We start from the raw sequence: 19,185 nt of genomic DNA, 5'->3' as shown, positions 1-19,185 counted from the left end.
GTTTCCTCACTGACCCGTGCAGCCTCAGATCTGCAGTTTGAAATAAGGCTTTGCAAACTTCAGGCAAAAAGTTTTCTTCTCTGATGCGAGATGCTCAAGAAGTCACCTGGCATGTGCCAGGGGCACTGCATTAATACAATGGACAGAACAATCCTACCTTCTCTCCCACCCCACTGGGCACCCCCTCCCCCAGGAAGACAGACAGTGTGAGGACGGACAGATTGGGCCGGTGGCAACTCACCTTGCTAGTAACAAAGTAGCAAAGGGCTCTGATGGGGAGTCAGGTGTGGGAGGCCACTTGGGTTTGGGCAAACCTCATCTAAAATCCTACTGGCAAGCAAAACCTAATGGATATCAAATAACGTCCTGGGGTGTCGGACAACATAAACGGCCAGTCTACCAGCCACTTGAGCCATACAGAGAAGATAAGGAGCGGGCAGCTCCAATGATGGCCTCACCCTTCCCTCTCCCCATGTCCCACTGTCTTAGTTAATGCTGCACACAGATTGATTCCAGGGTCTGAGACACATCTTACTTGCAATCTTCAAAAGGTGAAAAAGGCAAGCTGCCACCACCAGCCGGGCAGGCGGTGGGCTTCCAGTGCCGGCCTTAGGATCCGGTTACCTTGCCTGGTAAGTTGCGTTCTGAAACAAACAACCACCGCTGATGGTGATTTATTTTAATGGTGTCTGTTTCTGTCCAGAGATGAAAACAGAGTAGCACCTCTTCAGCCTGCCTAGGAGATCAGGAATAATGAGACTAATTTTAGCATCTGTTTGGCTTTTCCAGCAGGGGAGGGGAGCAACAGCAGAAATATTGGCTCCTGGATCGTTAAAGAGGCAAACTCCTGGAGAGAGGGGCAGTGGGCCCAGGATGGGGACTGGGGTGAGGAAGCCGGGCTCCTGGCGCCTGGCCATTCCTGGAGGGGGACGGATGCATTCATCATCCACAGGAGAGACACCAGCCTGGGAAAACACCTGCCACAGGGAAATGGACAGGTAGCTGAGGTCTCCCCTGCTCCCTCTTTTTGCAGCTCTTCCACACCCTTGGACATTTTTATTTGTGCGCACCTACCTTTGCTCAGACGTTGCCCTTAGCACTCTGCCCTCACATCCATCAGAAAGAGCAGAAAGCACCTGAGCCTCCGGGGGGAGCTGCTGCTAATCTGGAAGGCTTGCTCTTTCCCTCCATGCCCTTTCCATGCTCCAGGCTCAGCTGGAGCATCATGGGCAGAGGAGGGCCCCGGGCACCCGGACTAGAGACCCTGGCTCTTCCTGCGACTAAGGGTCGCCCTGAGCCTCAGCTCCGCTCACTCCTGGGCTTTGCAAGCGCTGCTGCTGCCACCATCAGGCTGATGCAGGAACTGCAGCGCTCCCCAGGTTTCGCATCCCAAAACATTTCCACCTGCTCCTGCCTGATGTGGACCCAAGGGAAGAACAGGCCCTCTCGCTCCCGCCCGTGGCCCCTCACGCAGGTGCAGCGTCCTCTGTAAGAAAAAGGCTTCTGAGGCCAGCTCTCTGATGAAATGGGACTCCCTGTGAATGTGAGGTGGACCCAGCGTCCTTCAGCGAGGTGTGGACAAGTGCGGGTCCTAGAATATGGAGGGTAAAGCCACTGGGAGGTTAATTGGCAATTTCTCTCTCTTTGTCACGAGGTCAGGAAGGCAGGGAGGGTGGCATCGCTTCTCCTGTGGTACCCGGGGAGGGTCTCCAGGAGAAAGCTCTAGGTTTCTGTCCCCCATGGTTGCCTGCATGATGAGCCAGCCGGGTCCCAGTGTTACTCTGGAACAGTCAGAGCTCCCAGCATCGCCAAGGGTGACAGGTGGACTGTCACACTGCACCAGAGCCGAGTCACCTGTGACACTTGCAGGTGACTGACAGAAATGGGAACTGACATGCATTAAAGAACAGAAGGACAGGGCTGGGATTTTTTTTTTACTGAAACTGAGGAGTGGGTGGCTTGCCGGAGGATGTTTCTCTCGGCAGTGTCCCTGGTGACTCAGTGGTCATTCAGGGCCTCACTCAGAGAGGAACAACTTTCTACTCCAAATAGTTGGGATCTCTCCTCTGCCCTTCCATGGGGGCCTGTCAACCCCTGCACGTGTGATGTCAGAAACACTGCTTTCTCTTCCTTTCACTGTTTCTTGCCATTCATTCCAATATTTCAACATTTATTCAGAGTCCTCTATGTGCTGAGTAGCATGCCTGGCACCAGGGCGGGTGGATAAAAGAAACGGATATTTTAATCAACCAATTAAGAGAATAAAAGTTCCTGCCCTTGCCTTTTTTTTTTTTTTAATTGTCAACACAGCCACAAAACGAACTACCCAAGCAACATCCCCTTGATTGCTATTCAGCCCAAGAGGCTGGCCTGTCATTTCCCCTGGAAACCTGTGCCCTCAAGGTAAAGCTGAATGCCAGAAGATGAAGGAACCAACTCAGAAAGAGTCTGGAATCAAAAGACAGAGCTGCAAGGCTAGGTCGTGGTTTGAAGGTCAGCTCCCTGGTTTTCATGAGAAATCCTTAAAATCCTTTTCTATGCCTAGCCACCAAGGATTCCCACAAGCTAGAAGAACATGTTCCATATTATGCCACAGCCTAGGATCTTCTCATGCATTTTTCAGTGTGGATGATTTGGAGCTGCCACATCTACCAGCATCTTGAGAAGCATCAAGGCATATGAAAAAGTGAAGCAGATGAGAGTGACTTTGGTCGAGGACATGACCTTTCGGAGCCTATGACAGTGATCACAGCTGCCTCTCATGCTAGCACAGTAATGAAATGAAGCAGTGCTTGTGAATGGTACTCTACAGCCTGTGAAGTTTTACACCAACACTCATCATCATCATCTTCATCCTCAAAACATTATTACTGCCACCACTACCATCACCCACAGCCAAAAGGATTTGCCTGGCACTTACAAGAAAATGTGCTGGACAAAGACATCTGTAACACATCATCTATCTTCTAGGAATTTAATATCCAGAATCAATAGGTTGTTGCTAATAGATAATACTCAGGGAGTCGTAGGGTTGGAGAGGATTTGGATGACATCTAGTCGACTCTTTGATCCGCTGCTTGGGAACTGACTCTTCCATTCTTGGGGGCCCGAATTCTACTCTTAGAGCACGGTCAGCAATGGGAGACTGTTCAGTGGGCTAACCTTAGACACTAGAATTAAATATCGACAGTCTTAGATCCGTCACTGCCTATTTCTGGCAGAACAATGCGTGTATTTGCTTCGCTGTTGAGCTTGTCCTGCCAGTCCCCACCAATTCCTGAGGAGAACAGGCCCAAGTGTGGGACACATGAGTAGATCTGATGACGTTCTTTACTCTTGGTACTGGAGACTTATAAACATTTCTAACATCTTCTGAGTGGAATCACCTGTCTTGTAACCTTATTTTCCCCAAAGCCAGCATAACTTAGCTTCCTCTTCAGAACAGCAAAGAAATCATTAGCAAAATATCTCTAGGCATTTCTTATTTATGTCATCCTTGTTCTTGTCTCCCTTCCTGGTTTACCATTCATCCTCAATGTTAGGCGAGCCTCCCTGGGCCCCAGAAACAGGTAAATCCCATTCCTCAGTGCACGCCATACAACTAAGAATCCAGTGTGCACTCAGTCGTCCCTGCTTCTGTGTGCTCCTTGGTTCCCCACCACATTCTTTATCCAACACATTGTTCTTAAGTATACATCTACCTACTATTCTTCTCTGCCTCCTTCTGGAATGTAGACCGACAGGGAAAGTCAGTTCCTCCACACTTACGCTCTTGCTCTATTTTCCACCCCTTTACATACTAGCTATGAAGGAAGGTGAGCCGGAAGGAATGGGTATATTTCCATTCAATTCTACATTTTTAAAGCTCCATATAAAAAACAGGGCAAACCAAGAAGAATAAGTAACAAATGGATTCTTCCCCTCTTTTATCCATAGGACTCATGGCACAGAGAGGACTACAGATCCAAAACCTACTCACAATGTTTCTAAGGAACAGACTTAACTCTGATAGTTAAGTCATCAAAACATTTAGCATGGTATTTATGACAAGCTGACCCACCCCTTCCCAAGCTTCTCACTACCCTCAACACACTCCTATTCCAGCCACCCACACTACCCATTGCTTCGGAACAGATGGCATTCTGTCCTGCCTTCTTTCCTTTGCACATGCTCTAAGGCAAGCCTGAAACACTCTTTTTTGTGCTTCCCCAGGAGGGCTCCCAGACATCCTTTGAAATCAAGTCACTGCCTCTCTGCGGCCTTTCCTGATGCCCTCGGTCATTTCGGTGGCTCTCAGAATACTCTTGACAACTCTGAGCCCATCACGTAACCATCAGCCAAAGTGTCTGCTCCCTGACCAGACTGAGAGCCCCCCCTGGGGCAGAAATACTGTTTTAGGGGTCTTTGCATCAGAAGTCCCTGGCATGGTGCCCACCACACAGTCGGCCTACCATGAGTGCAGGCTGAGTGGCCAGGGGCTGAGCTTTGGTGTCCTCAAGGGCTATTTGATCACGAAGGAAGGACGAAGAGAATGTGGCCCTCTGAGACTGTATGGAGCCCCTGGGGAAAAGTGTGGAATGACGAATGGAAGCCTTGGTTGTCACTGGCTGTAAGTCAGTGTCAGATTTCAAATTCCTGTTTTCTAGGCATGGGTTAGAAAGAGACTGAACTTACAACAACTGTCGAGGGAACCCAGGCCAAGTAAGCAGACCATCTTGATAATTCAGCCTGATATTCATACATCTTTTTAATACTCACAACCTGTATCATTGCAGTTTGGGTTTCAATGTTCCAAAAAAACGGCCTCGGGCCAGTCTACCTCACTCTGCCTATGAGGACACCCGCACCAGGTGGAAGAGCACAGTGAGATCTCACCTCCCATTTCAGGAAGATGGAGGATTTTTCCAAAGCTCTGGACAGGACGACACTTCAGCCGTAAGCTGTGTGTGTGTAGAGTGGGGTCACAGATGGGAGGAGGTTTGGAGAGGGCATGAGAAGGCTTTGAGACTGCAGGGGTTGGGGGGGTGGGGAACTTTCCCATGACATGTGGGAGGCCTCTACGTTGGCTCCTTCCTTGCCTTTTTGTCCAGGAACCAGATGGAAGGGTACGCACCTCTCACTCTCCCTGCCCCAGCCAGGGCTGCAGCTGAGTAATTCTGCAGGGAGCAGGATTCACCCATGCTGGCCACTATTTCCAGGCTTTGACTTGTTACCAGTGTACCCAAGGGAAGCTGACATTGATTTAATCCTCGCAGTGGTGCTGACTGTGGACTCACGGAAACATTGTATGCTTACGGAAGACATTTGTTTCCAAGCAGCTTATGCTAAATCGCCCTGATATAAAGGAAACACTTATCCAATATTGACATTTACTGACTTCTAGAAATATACAGCCAGAGTACTCATTTTCACACTCAGAAGAGCAAAGGGAAAAAAGCACAATGTTTGATGCCTAGCTCCTTCAGGGGCTCAGAAGCAGAAAGTTAATGGAAGTTCACGTTAAATATGGTGGTGACGATCCTCATCCTAGGGCAACACCGTGGATTCTGAGAGAGCGTGGAAGGTGGAAGCCCTTCCAGGCTTAATCCTCAAGCTCTGGCAGAAAGCAGGACACAGCATTCTTGGTGTGACTGTGTGAAAAGTATTAGGATGATCTGCACGTCTTATTGGACGTGCACACCCAACTGTGGATCCTGGTTTTCCCCTGGGGAAAAGAAAACCATGCTCAATGGCATCTATGCTCAGTGCAGTATAGACTCCCCTCACTGGAAATAAAACCTCCTCTATTTGGAATACAGGGCGAACTCATCCAGCCGGGCACGGGATCCTGCCTCATTTTGCACCTCACTCCCTGTGGGCAGCAGTGAGGGGACATGCAACCCAAGGGAACAGACCTCCCCCACCACAAGAGCCCCATCCCGACCCCGCTCCATGAACACTGGGGTGCCCCCTGATCTTGCGGGGAGACTAGGGCCCCAGTGGCTGTGCCACCAGCACCACCATTAAAATCAGGATTGCTGCAGTGGTGGAGTCCAAGTGTGAGTTCCGCGACCTTCTCTTGATCTGACAGACCCTCCCCACGGCTGAATCAGAGTGTCCCCATTCCCGGCACAAGCAGGGTACAGGGCCTCACTCTTTCGGGTTGACCCCTATTAAAACTGCCTGGTTTTTCACCTAAAAGTTATTTATTTCAGCATTTTAGAAGGATAAGGACTGTAGCTGAAGAAGGATGCCTCTTGCCCATGTGACACCCCCCGCCACCCCCGATTTACAGGAGACCCTAAAATGAATGCTGTTGGCCCTCCTTCCCACGCTTCCATCACAGGCAATTTTCTTTTCCTTGTTGATGTTTCCAAAACAGTTTATCTTTTTATCTCCTTGGAAGAAAAGTACTCTGCAAATCAAAGGTATCATTAGTATTGTTATTATTTTGCTATTGAAATCTCTTGAATTCACTTTGGATTATTCATGTGCTTTTTTGGGTCTGCAATATAATGCCTCCTAAGTCACCCCCACTGGGCTGAACAAAAAAGAAAAATTGCATCTTCAGGCCTAATCCCCTGCTCCACCCCGTCTCCTGCTGGCCCTGGCTCCCACCAACACAGGCACACCAGGGAGAGCTGCTCCTTGGTACCATGCCTAGCTCCCTGCTGCCATGTTCCAAGGGAGATCCTCCTTTGTAACCCAGGAGGGAGGCCCCCGCGGTATCCTGTAAGTGCAGTGCGCAGGCGTTGACCCCACCCCGCACCCTTCTCCCCCTGGGGAGTTTCTCTTCCTTCCTCAATAGGTCTGGCTGGCAACAGAGAGCTCCCTGCTGGGTAGCAGACGCTGAGACCACCCCCATGCCCAACAGACGTGTCCCAGTTCCCTTCACCCAGAGGATTTGTTAAAGAAGTGGTCCCACACCCTTGGCAGTGGTACACTGACCTTCCAGGACAAAAGAAAGCATCCTTCCTCCTCTAGACAAGACGTCATACCACTTGGGGTGCCGGTGGGAGGAGCGGCGCACTTAATACTTGCCTCATCTTTTGTTATGTGACAGTTCTGGGCAAGGTTACATGTTTGCTAAGTTGCTGTTCACTCCCAATTTCTTGTTTTAATGCCTTCTCAGTCTGTCCCCCTTATGATCCCCCCCATTCTTCTGGCTGCCTCTGATGCATTCCTGGTATCTTCTGGTGCCCCTCTCCCTCCCCCAGGGAGCTTCTCGCAAGTTAAGGCGTCTAGAAGTTGCTCCTTCCTCTCCAAGCTTCCTGTCATCCCCATGGCTTCCCTCATCCTAGCTGGGTCTCTTCACTCACAAGACAAGCCCCGTGTCTGCTTCCGGCTCTTCTCTCCCCTTGGAAAGTCATGTCGCCACCAACCTCTGTCCCTCAGGTAGCCATCGGACAGCCCTTTGGGAGACTCCTGCCAGCAGGACAGGAGAGCAAGTCACTTAGATTCTTCCCAAGGGAGAGGTGACGTCCCGGATGAACCCTCAACTCAGGGACTGTCATTGACAAGTAAGTTCTCATTGTCCCCCCAACACGTTCAGAGCAGCCTGGCACGCGGGAAAGTCCAACGAGAGATCTGGGTTGGCCAGAGTTAGAGCTTTCGGGCCCTGCAAGGTTATGAGCCAGACGGGACAGTCTAGGAATGCTAGGGGGAAATGTCAGTGAGCAGGGAAGAGAACACCTTTCCGAAGAGCGTCTGAGTTCAAGGCACCAATTTGTATCACTGCGCATTCCCCAGACTGTCTCAGCTGGGCAGCAGGGATCTCCCATCCTGCTGGCACACTGGTCCTTCCTAGCTACTTAAGACGGGGGGAGGGGGTGCAGGCTGGTTGGCACGGCTCTTGAAGATGAAGGAGGGCACAGAGGGAAATAGTTGTGGGCAAACGGAAATGATAAAGGGAAAAAGATATCGCCAGTTCTAAGTTTATGGATGACAACAGAATTGATTCCTTTTCACCCAGGGGCAGAACATGCCTCTTCTTTGCAGGAGGCAAATTGTGCTGTGACATTATCCCTCTCTGCACAAAGCATGGACAAGCGGTCCTGACAGCTGATGGAAGAGGCATCCCCAGCAAGGGAGAAACCCACAAGCAGCACACACTGGCGGCTCGCCATTTCTTTGTGGGGAGCCAGGCCCGGGGACGTTGGCAGGGGCGGAAATGGAGGCATGCCATTTGGTCTTTCTACTGCCACCTTAGGAAAGATAAATACATATTTAATCTCCAGCTCCACGAAAAGCCCAAACTTTCAAGGGAGAGGGGACACAGCGCATTGCTCACATTGATTATACTTGGAATTCACTCTCTAAAGGGTTACGAGGACAAGTAAAAGTGAATAAATATCAGACAAATTGGGAGAGAACAGACAACTGAAAGGGACTTTAAGAGTTTTGACTTAAATGTTTTTGCCACGGAAGCCTTCAGAGAGCTGTTTGGAGCTCTCCCTCCGTAGGGGGACTAAGACAACGGGAACAGGAAGCATGAGAATTGTGTTTCCAGAAACTCTAAAATGACACATAGGCTCCCACTGGGCAGCAGATGGAGGTGTCACCGGAGTGCCAGATAAAGGCCTAAAAAGAACCCTGCACATTTGTTTTCTCTGAGAGGAGAGGCATCCCTGAGTCCCTGCACATTTCCTTGGAAAGCATCCCAGGAGGAAGCGTGTGCGCGAGGTTGGAGCGGGAGGGTTGTCAAATGGGTGACTCGTTAGGGCATGCCAGGCAACTTCAGTCAGGGGGATGTCTGCGGGTGTCGCCTGGGGCCTGAGGGCCAGTCCTCTCACGACCTCTTGGAAGTGGATGCACTCTAACTAATAACTTGAGAAATATATGGTGCTAGGTAGAGGTGGGCACAGTATAGGAACTGATCATATAGGTGTAGGGTCAAAGAGAATCCCCTGGGGAATTCACAATACTCAGGACAACAACCACATTAAAACACATGTCTACGGATCAAGTCAAAAGGTAACATATCACAAAAGTCCATAAAAAGCATCCCACTTGGCCCTTAATTCCTGTCATCAGATGCTGTCTATTCACAAAACCTACAGTGTCCAGTGATGCAGGGTATTTTGACTGGCTACATCCACTCTGTCTCATCATCTTTCTTTAGACCTATTTTGGAGCCCCGTGGGCCCTGACAGCTACCGTTGGGTAGGGTGGGCAGTGCTGGCTAAGCTCGGAACACTCAGGAATCACAAGGAAGTAGGCATTGCAGGATGCTGTGGTTTCTTCCTAGTGCTCTCAGGGCTAAGGGTGGATGAAACGGAGCGTTTAACCTCCATAGGTAAATATTTAAAGATTCATATGAGACAGCGAGGAAACAGCTCTGGTACTGAGAAAGGGATAAGCAAAGCAGAAGATGCATACTGTGATGATTCAGACAGCCAAAGAAGCACTCAGACACCAAAGGCTTCTTATGCCAATCTAGAGGAGAATCACACCTCCAGCTTTCCAACAACACACGGGCGGATTAAAATGTGCGCGGGTCCCATGAACATTTGTGGAGGGGGGGATGGTGGGCTCCTCCTTGTAGGGATTCTACAGGCAACTTCCTGAGTAAATTGGGAAGAGGCAAAGGAGCATGGGAGTGTGAGTGTGAGTGAGTTTGTGTGTGTGTGTGTCCATAAGCAAGCACACAGGCATCCAAGAAGGAGGGCAATCTCACAAAATGGTAATATAACCCAAACTGTTTCTGTACCAGTGTTCTGAGATAGTTCTTATTCATTCAGCCTGAAAACTCTAGGGAAGGCAATTTATCTTCCTGCTGCTGTAGGGAGCCCTGGTGAGATGCACACTACCATATGAATACATGAGTGTGTGCGTGTGTGTGTACACATTGTAATTACATACAGGCGTGGGCGCGTGCACACTGTTACGGGGAAAGGCCCCCCCCGGTTTAATCAGGATGGCCATGAGCAAAGTTTGGTAAGGGGGAAATCTGCAGTGACCGTAAGTACCAATGGAAGAGCAGAGGAAGGAGGCGTGGGGTTTTTGCTTACATTTGGCTTCTCCTTGACAGGGAAAGAAAAAGAGACATGCTGTTTGCTTGCAAAGCCAGCCACCCATGGCGGTGCTCTGCTTTCTTGAAAACTTTTACCCTTCATTTAATCAACAGATGGACAAGCTCTGTTGTGGATTTTTCTGAGAGTCCTGTCCCTCTCGGAGCCGTGCTGGCTGGCACAAATGCTGCCTCAGATGGCAGAGAGCTGCTTTACTTCTCCCCTTCGAACTCAATTCCACAGGTGACTTTTGATGCCTTTGGCTAAGTAGGCACTCACCGTCCCTCCCCAGATCGCCCTCCCCTCCCTCCACCATGCCAGCCCCTCCCCCCCCCCTTGCGGGCTCCCTTTGGCAGGGAGCCAGCCCAGAGGTAGCAAAGTTCTTTCGGGGAGAAGTCCACCAGCCTCTCCGCCCCTGCTAGGCTGCACAAAGTAAACAATCAGCACCAGGGGTGACATTTCACTTTAGACCCTGAATCCGGGGCTGTGTAGGATTCACAATTCAGCCGTATTCAGAGAACCCGATTCCATTCAATGAAACTCTTGACAAGCTTTCTCCCAACTACCGCAAATTACCCCCACGGTACATTCTGTAATTGCGGCCCGTTCTGCAACCGAGCAAAACCGGCACACACTGGCTTCTGAATCCACTCCTGCAAGTCAGACCTTATTGGAGCTGAAATATCCACCTCAACAAAGCTCTCCTTCCCGACCCTCTCCTTCTCCCAACCTGAGTCTGAAGGAGAGGAGGTGCCCAGAAGTTCAGCGCGGCATAGCCACACAGATACTGCCTCATTAACATCCCGGGAGCATAAAGAACTCATTTGCATCGGAGAGTTTGAGCTGGATGTTGACAAGTGAGAGGAGAAAGTCACCCCTCCCACACCCCTTCCTTCCAAAGGAGAAGAAACAGTACCATCTTGTTGCATTGGCAAAGGCAAAGAAGCCACGCCAGAGCATCTCGGACGCATCGATCGGCTCGAGTTTCCGAAGCCGGCCCACGCTCCTGCCCTCAGCCTCCCGCGCCCCGCCAACCCAGCCGACTTTCTTTGCAACTCCGGCCGCCCGCGCGGGGGGTCCTACCTTGACTGAAAAGGAAGAAGCACACGAAGAGCAGATCGAGCTGGAAAGGTTTCATTCCTCAGCGCAGCAAGGGAAAGCCGGCGGGGCAACTTGGGTTGGCAGTTAGTTTCTCCTCCCGGGCGGCTCGCCGTGCTCAGCCTCCGCCGCGGTCCTCCCGGGTTCGCGCCAACCATCGGGCTGTCCGTGCGTCCGTCCCTCGGCGCGGCGCCGCTCTCCTCGGGGCCTCCGGGTCTCTGCAGCCTGCCGGGGCCAGTGGCCGGGCTCCTAGCCGCCGCGGGAAGCCGGGCTCGTCAGCGACGTCCCCGCTCGGAGCAGATCCATTCTGTGGCTCTCGGCAGCCGGGGCGCACGGCTTGGCTTCCTCCGGCGGCGGGCTCCTCCCACAGCGAGCTCGCGAGCGGGCGGGCGCGGGAGCCAGTGACGAGTGACAGAAGGGCTCCTTTCACTGAAGCTGGGGCGGGGGGGCGAGGGAGGGGGAACAGGTCATAATTAAAGAGGAAACACTTGGAAAAAGGAGATCTGTGCAAAGCGGAGGGCGGACGGGGAGGCTCTGCTCTCTCTTCCCTTCTCCTTTCCCCCCCCAAACAGGGGGAAATGCAGCTTTTGTCACCATTATTGGCCAAAAGGCATCTTGAACAGGGAGCCGACTGTGACTTTTTGTCCACACCACATAATGTTGTTCAACGGGAGTGAAGTTGAGGGGGACTATATGCAGGCACACGCATTAAAATATGCGTGCCCTGCCTTTGCACGGGGGATTGGGAACTGGCTGAAAGGGAAACAGCGAAGCAGCGAGGGGTGGGGGTGGGGGTGTGCATCTTTCCCCGGGAAGGACTTGGCCAATGTGTGATTGCAGCGGGAGCCTCAGAGTTGGGGAAGAGATAAGCACGTTTTACATTTTTTGGAGACTTTCCTAGAAGGGGGAGGTAGGTCATAAAAACCCGAACGTTTAGACCTTAGTTTGCTTTGCAGTAGTCCTCCAAAACAAAATGAAGGAACTAGAGGGAAATCAAGCAGGTCTGTGACACATGCCCATTTATTATTATTACCATCCTGGTTTGTGCATTTCCCAACAAGGAGAGGGGAGTAGCCTGTTTTTGCATTTGCAGCCTCTCCTCTAATAAGGGCTCCATCACTTTCAGAGTGTCTTTTTCTCCAAGAGGTGTTGTGAATCCTATTGCGAAGGAGAGGCCAAGGTCATAGGCAACTGCCTGGGAAGAACCTTCAGGTCTTTTACCTGTTGTGAAGCCCACACTCGGATCAAGCTCTGTTTTTCTCCAGGATAACAAACAATTTCTCTAGGTCTGTTTCCTTGGTGGACATTTAGATATACCTGGGATAAGCAGGCATTGGGGGAGCTAAAATCCCAGGCACAGACCATGCCTTCTGGAACTCACAGTTTATTGTGGAAGCAGAGTATACACGTGAGATACAAACTATAAGGATAGTTACAACTGAGTATAATATGCAGCATTATACAGAAGAAGGGGGGGCTAAAGAGTAGGGGGAGAAAGCTGGAAGATGCTCTCTTGATGAGTGCCTTTCAGTACAAAGTCATTCATTGCTTTTTTCAGTCACTGGACCTTGGGGAGGTCTTTGGGAAACTCTTAGCCTTCTCTCCATCAGTATTACGTACTTGGGGGATTTTACTGACTTCAAGGCACATTCCAACGCCAAGTTTCCATGTGGATGTTAACTTTAAAAATGTATCCCTTGGTATTGATGAACAAGAAAAGAGAAGTAGGGCCCCATGAGAAAAGTGTGTGCTGGTAGGGGCTTACTTGTATCTGGTAGTTGATATCAAAGATCTACAAATTAGTAGGTGTCTGCTTTGTTGACTTTTCTACTCTTAACTTAATAGTTTAACTGCATCCCTTAGAGGCTGTTAAACAGATCAAAGGGAAATCTGTAAGCAAGCTTTGGGGGAGAAAAGAAATGCTGAGCAACAGAAACCAAGAGGACCCAAAAGAGACACACCATCAGCTAAATTAGCAAACAAGGTACAGAAGCAAAGTGTCAGCACAGCCTCAGCCCCGCTGACTCGATGACAGAGAAGACAGTGAAACAGAAGAGGCAAATCAGAAACACATACGCAAGATGAATGATGATTCTAAACAACCTATGTCAGACAACATGGTAAGAGTAAGAACATGGCATGTAGAGTGCTTTAACTTTAGTAGGAGCTCTCCATTAAACCTACTGGGTGAGGGGAGAAATTTAAGGTCTGGGCACCATTCTTAAGGCAAGCCTTGCAGTGAATAAGACTAATATGAGAATGTACACCCTACCTCACAAAGCAACACTGGATGTTTTAACTAACATTTATCCTTTAAGCTGCTGTTTGATTTTGACTGCTAATTCCTAAGTGGCCTGGGGCCCAGATTTGCTTAATTCAGCCCCCAGGGAAATATTACAAAACCAGGGTCATGAAGCTAGTGAACTGTGCAATACACGCAAATCAGGCCCACGTACAGGCGTGTGCGCACCACACACACACACACACACACTCGATCTTGGACAGGAGAGGGATGGTGGGAATCCGAGGTTGGAAGGACCTTGTTTCACTCTCCCACTGGTCCCTGAGACCGGCCTCACGACCCTCAGACTGGCTCTGATCCCCCTAGCCAGCTGGGCCTGTTCCCTTCTTCCCCCCTCCCCCTTCCGCCCCCCCAACCCCCTTCCGCCCCCTCCCCGCAGCCTCCGGGCTCCGGCAGAAAGGAAAAAAAGCTTGGATTAAGTGGTGAGCTGCCTGCCTCTAAAAGGACCGGGAGGCGTTTCAAGCCTGAGTGCCGGAAAACCCACGGCAATCTTCGGCAGCCACCACGTGGGGCGGCGAGAACGACAGCGGTACCTGCAGGACCCACAGCCGGCCGGGCTCTGGCGCCAGCCCCGACGGCGGCCCGGCCATCTCCGCCTCGCCCCTCCTTGGCCTCACCTCCTCCGGGGGCTCGGTTAACCTCCTGGCGCTGCAAGGTGCCTGCGCGCAGTTCGCGGGCGAGGCGGGGGGCGGGAGGCGCGGACGGCTCCACCTGATGGAGAAGAGTGGAGAGTCTTAGACCTCGGAGCGCGCAGCGAGGCGAGGCGAGGGGAGGGGAGGGGAGGCGAGGCGAGGGGAGGGGAGGCGAGGCGAGGGGAGGGGAGGCGAGGCGAGGAGAAGGGGGGGAGGGGAAAGAAGGAGAGGGGAGGGGAAAGGAGCGGCGGGGAGGAGGAAGACCGCCCCCCCAGTAGGAGCCTGCGCGTCCCGAATGCGGGACGCGAGGCACCGGAGCTTGGGGCACGGCCCCGTGGAGGTGACAGCCCTAAAGAGACAGCAGAAAACCAAGCACTTGGAAAACTGCCCGAATTCTGGTTCTCTGCACATCCAGGCTCCAGGTCTCTGCTGCGCCCACCGCGCAAGCCGGGGTCCCTCACCAGCAGGTGGCATCCTCTCCAGCGTTTCTTCTCCTGGACCGTAACCGGGGCGGCCGAGTTCATCAGTCCCCAGCACCGCCCCCCCCCCCGCCTTCCGCCCCCCCCCCCCCCGGCCTTCAGTGCCCAGTCCTGTGTCCCTTGAACCACCCGGCTCTGGCGGGCGAGAGCTACGCGGAGGCCGGAGCCCGCAGAGAATGAGGGCTGGCTCCAGATTCTGCTGCTCGCTGGCCAAGAAGCTTCGGAAGGGCCAAGTCTCCGCAGGACTGCTTCCAAGCCCACCCGGCAGCAAGCGTGCCCCCCAGAGTTTTCTGAGGTCTGGGACAAAGAGAGTGAGGCAGGAGGGGTCCAGATGCAGCAGTGTGGGGGGGGAGGGGGCCCTGAGCGGCCCGAGTTCATTACAGACCACGCAGACCCTAGCTCATCACTACTTTCCAGTGACATTTCCCTTGGCTGTTAGTTCGACGTCTGTAATATTTATTATTTCCTCCATTTGGGCAAAGGCCTGTGTGGGATACTTAAGAAAAGACATGTGGAATGAATACACGAAGGTCTTCTAGTTGGGAAGAAGTTTGTCTTCTAACTGGGAAGAAGCAAACACAGGTGGAGACATGGAAACCAATTTATGAAACATCTCATTGGCTTTTTAATTACACAGAAATTGCCCTGGAGGTCATCTGTCAGGCTGGATCCTTTCTAGATGGGTCTGCCTAGGCTCACTTGCCGGAGGCCCTACAGGAAGCTGATGGGGGCTGAGATGCAGCCCAGAGCCCCAATCTTGGGGTCTTGTATTTGTATTGCCCTGCCCTCCTTACTCTCCCACACTGCTCCTGGTGGCCTGGCGCCCTCTCTGTCTGCTTGTGTTCCTGAGGTGCTGTTAGCCTGAATAAAGAGAGGGAGAGGGAGAGGCTGTTTTATGAGACAGGCAGTCATCATGAGTGGAGAATTTCCTGTTTAATGCCTCTTCACAATATTTATTGCACAAATACATTATAAACCACATTTCCTTTTGTTTTTCATATATCCTGCCAGTGCTGGCTAGTACTTTCTTGTCCAGGGATTTAAACACATCTTGAACGGGCCTCTCCTGGGAGTTTAGGGTAATCCGGCTCTCCGTCCTGGGTAAGTTAATAAGAGCTCAAAGCCGCATATACTTCCAGAGACCAAAAGGCCTTCAGGGGTCCTTCCTGGGTGGCACCCTGTCTGACCTGGACAGTGACAATCTTCTGGCCGATTTCTTTTTCATTTTCTGAGCCACATTTCCTTATCACAACTGTGGAGGTGGGTCATAAACCCTGATCCCTGTGGTCAGTCTCTCCATGGGAGTGCAGAAGGGCCCAAAGGACCAGGTCTTCAGCTTTTGGAAGCATCCCCCAAAGGGCAGGATGAATCTGTCTCCCCTGATTCCCCTAAGATCAAGCCTGAGGGAGGGGATCATGGCACGTCTATGGACCGGGCTCTGTCTGGCCTGGACACACTGTAACCACTTTATGAATCTGGGCATGTCTTTCTTCGTCTATGAAAATGACTGGTTTGAGACAGCGGCTCCCCAGGATCCCTCCCAGTCCTGAGATTCTGTTGCCTACTCTCCAGAGGCTACCCCTCTCAGACTGGAGAGATTTGGAGGCGCTCGCACGGTGCTCCCAGTGTCAGGGCAAGTGATTGGGAGTGGCTGATCCCCACCCATGAGAAAACAGTGGCCGGTCTGGAATCCCCATAGACCCCTCTGCTCTCGTTGGTTCCAGCTTTCCCCCAAACTGTTCCGTGTTCCTCCTGCTCTTAACTGTCCTCAGTCTTTCTGCAACTTGCTTCACTGGTGCTCTCCCTCCTCTCCTTATTTTTCCCAGAACCATGCCCCACCATGCCTGGATTCTGGGTTCAAGAACAGCTTTTCTTCAACGTACATCCTATAATTGCCCTAGATGCAAACCTTTTATTAAAGTAAGGGAAGGCTGAGGCCAGAGTGGCTAGTTGTACAGGCTTCCCTTGAAAGGCAATAAGGACCGTGACACCTTGTATTTTTACCTTGGTCTTAATACAAATCCTACTCGACTGGAAAATGGGCCTGCTTGTGAATCTTCCTCGATATCTCGGCAGCTCCATGAGGGTAGGAGTGGGGCCTCCCCAGTTCACTACCTGTGCACCAGCTTTTGCCCTGGTAGGTGGTAGGCACTCAACACATAATGTTGAATGAATGGGAGAGTTTTACCTAGTGCCCCACATCCTATTTCCTGTTTTCTGAATCCAATTTAACTTCTTCTCCGCTGTGTTATTAAACCATTGTCAAACATCTGGCATGTGCCTGCCACAGCTCTGGCTGTATTTTATGGGGATGGGTAATGAATTGAGCCTATATATAGTTTGCAAAATGTGGAACACACTTTAAGATGCATAGCACTATAGAAATAAAAGATATTTTTATCTCTTCAGCATCACTCTGCACAAGGAGACAATTCTCCGGCAGCACTGTTTAAGAACAATAGACCTGGTTAGCCTTGACACACTCATGCACGCAGGGCACTGGGTATTCACTTCACATGGGAGCAGCATTATCTCTCCCAGCAAAGGCCTGGAGAGTATAATTTACAGGGAAGAAAAGATATGAGAAACGTTATGAAAGGAGGTGGCGGGGCCCCCGTGCCTTGTCTCGTCACCGGCGAGTGCAGAGGCCAGGACCTCTGTCCACACTCCAGGGATGGCAGGGAAGACGAGTCCCAGCATCCCTCTTCAGAGCTTGGAACAAGTCTTGTGTCATTTCGGAATGTGCCATGTGCTCTTTTTGTGTACATGAATAGGCTAATTGTGGAAATATGGAAAGACAAAGTGAAATTCCACTTGATGACTCATTTGTGGTATTCAAAGTCTTAGAAATTATGCTGCTTTTTATCCTTCTCCCCCATTATTCTTTTTCACGACCCCTCCCCACACAAACATGCACACACCCCCTGGGCCGATCAATGGTAGAATTTAGTAAACCTTTCTGGCAGCCCAGAGAACAGGTGCACCTCACTAGAAGCCTCGTCCAGCTTCCTGCCCAGCTGACAAACTTTCCTTTCTCTTGTTTACTTATTGTGTAGGGTACTTTCCCTTCCCTCCTGGGTTTCTCTCTGCCTCCTCCCTCCCTTCTTTTTTTCCTTCCTTCTGTTCATATAAAAAAAAATCTATCTATAGATAGATATAAAAGTTGCACATCCATCTTTATAAAGTTATGTAAGTTTATGTATGCTCAGACATGCACACACACACACACACACACCTTTTCTATTAACATGCTACAAATGGGCTTCCTACCCTAAATATTCTGAACTCTGGAGGCTGAGATCCGGTATTTATCACCTCTGTCTGAATCCCAAACCCCCTCAACTCATTGCCTAGTTTCCCCAATGTTCTACCACATGTGTCTGTTTGAAATGCAGTTCTGTAGTATCTTTCCCATGCTTAAAAATGTGCGTGCTCCCTATGATAGAATATAAACTCTCCATCGTGTTATAGGGGGTTTGTCAAACCAACATATCTTTTCGGCCTACTGCCAGCCCCCCTCCTTCACAACCCACCCTTAAGCCAGACTACTCTTCATGGACTGCCACCTTTCCTTTTCCATACCTTTCTCATCATTTCCTCTCTTGGTATGCCTTTCCTCCTTCAACTCACCCCTTTGCCTAATAAACAGGTGCCCATTGCTCAAGAACCAGTTAGACTCTCATTCTATGAGAAGTTTGCTTCCCTCCTCCTCCCCTCAGTAAAGAAGGAGCAGCTTATTCATCTAAGTTTCCACAGCATTTATGAGCTCTTATTATATCTCTATTAACAGTTATAATTACTTATTTACATGTCTACCTTCTACACTCTATGTGAGATCTTCAAGGTCAAGGACCATTTTGGGGAATTATTTTTGCAGAGTGTATTGCTCAATGCCTGGCATATAGTCATTGTTTGCTAAATGGCATCTAAACACAATAAAATTAGGCTGAGAAAGTTCTGATGTCCTTCCTAGGACTATCCAGTCTCAAGCTTGAGATTTTCTTTCTTCATCATCTGATGCTTTTAGACCCCATGAGATCCAGGAACTTCCATATCCGTCATCTAGAACTTGGCATATCTGAAAATCTGGAGGGAAAGTTTCTGAGTACACATGTTGACCCCAAGTCTCAGGCAAATATGGGAAGTGGTGCCATCCTTGTGTATAAAACACGGCCCAATGCTAGCTCCTGTATTAAAAGACCAGCCAGAGATCCTGGTTATTCAGATTGCTTAATTGCATGGCCCCGAACCAGAGAAGCTAGCACACTCCATAACAATTATATGGACACAGGTTCAAAGCACATGAGGAAAGCCAACATTAATTTCCCCAAACTCAGTCCAGTTTGAGTTGAGTTGATTGTTCAGTGTTTTTTTTTTTTTGTTGTTTTTGTTTTTTCTGTTGTCTATGTCTCTTTTCTGTCTTTTTTTTGGTTGCTGTCTGTCTGAGGGTACCAGCAGGAAGAGTAGAAACTCCGTCTCCAGCTTGCTTCGTTGTGCCAGCCCAGCTCAGTCCCCCTTGATTTTTTTTTTAATCCTTAGAAATGGAGAATATAGGAAAATACAGCTGTTCTAAGTGTGGGGTTCCTGGGCCAGCAGCATCAGCAGCCCCTGAGAACTTGTTAGAAAGGCAAATCCTTCGGCCCCACCCCAGACCTCTGGAATCAGAATGCCTGGGTTGGGGCCCA

The 19,185-nt window shown here is 50.5% G+C and overlaps 1 protein-coding gene across 6 annotated transcripts in view; it reads right to left on the bottom strand.

Moving 5' to 3' along the window:
• Positions 1-14,134, bottom strand: part of KIRREL3 (kirre like nephrin family adhesion molecule 3) — a 537,206-nt gene extending 523,072 nt beyond the window's left edge. For 2 of the 6 annotated variants that reach the window (XM_036099296.2, XM_036099300.2), the window contains exons 1-2: positions 14,007-14,132; positions 11,073-11,522 (exon numbers count right to left, since the gene is read on the bottom strand). In XM_036099296.2, the coding sequence (XP_035955189.1) occupies positions 11,073-11,127 (55 nt within the window). In that variant the 5' untranslated portion in view covers positions 11,128-11,522; positions 14,007-14,132. The other 4 variants (XM_036099301.2, XM_036099302.2, XM_078058779.1 and 1 more) reach the window with 3 other exon arrangements.
• Positions 14,135-19,185: the final 5,051 nt, after the last annotated feature.

This window comes from Halichoerus grypus, chromosome 11, assembly GCF_964656455.1.
Source record: "Halichoerus grypus chromosome 11, mHalGry1.hap1.1, whole genome shotgun sequence".
Taxonomy (NCBI): domain Eukaryota; kingdom Metazoa; phylum Chordata; class Mammalia; order Carnivora; family Phocidae; genus Halichoerus; species Halichoerus grypus.
This window is presented reverse-complemented; position numbering and strand designations above follow the sequence as displayed.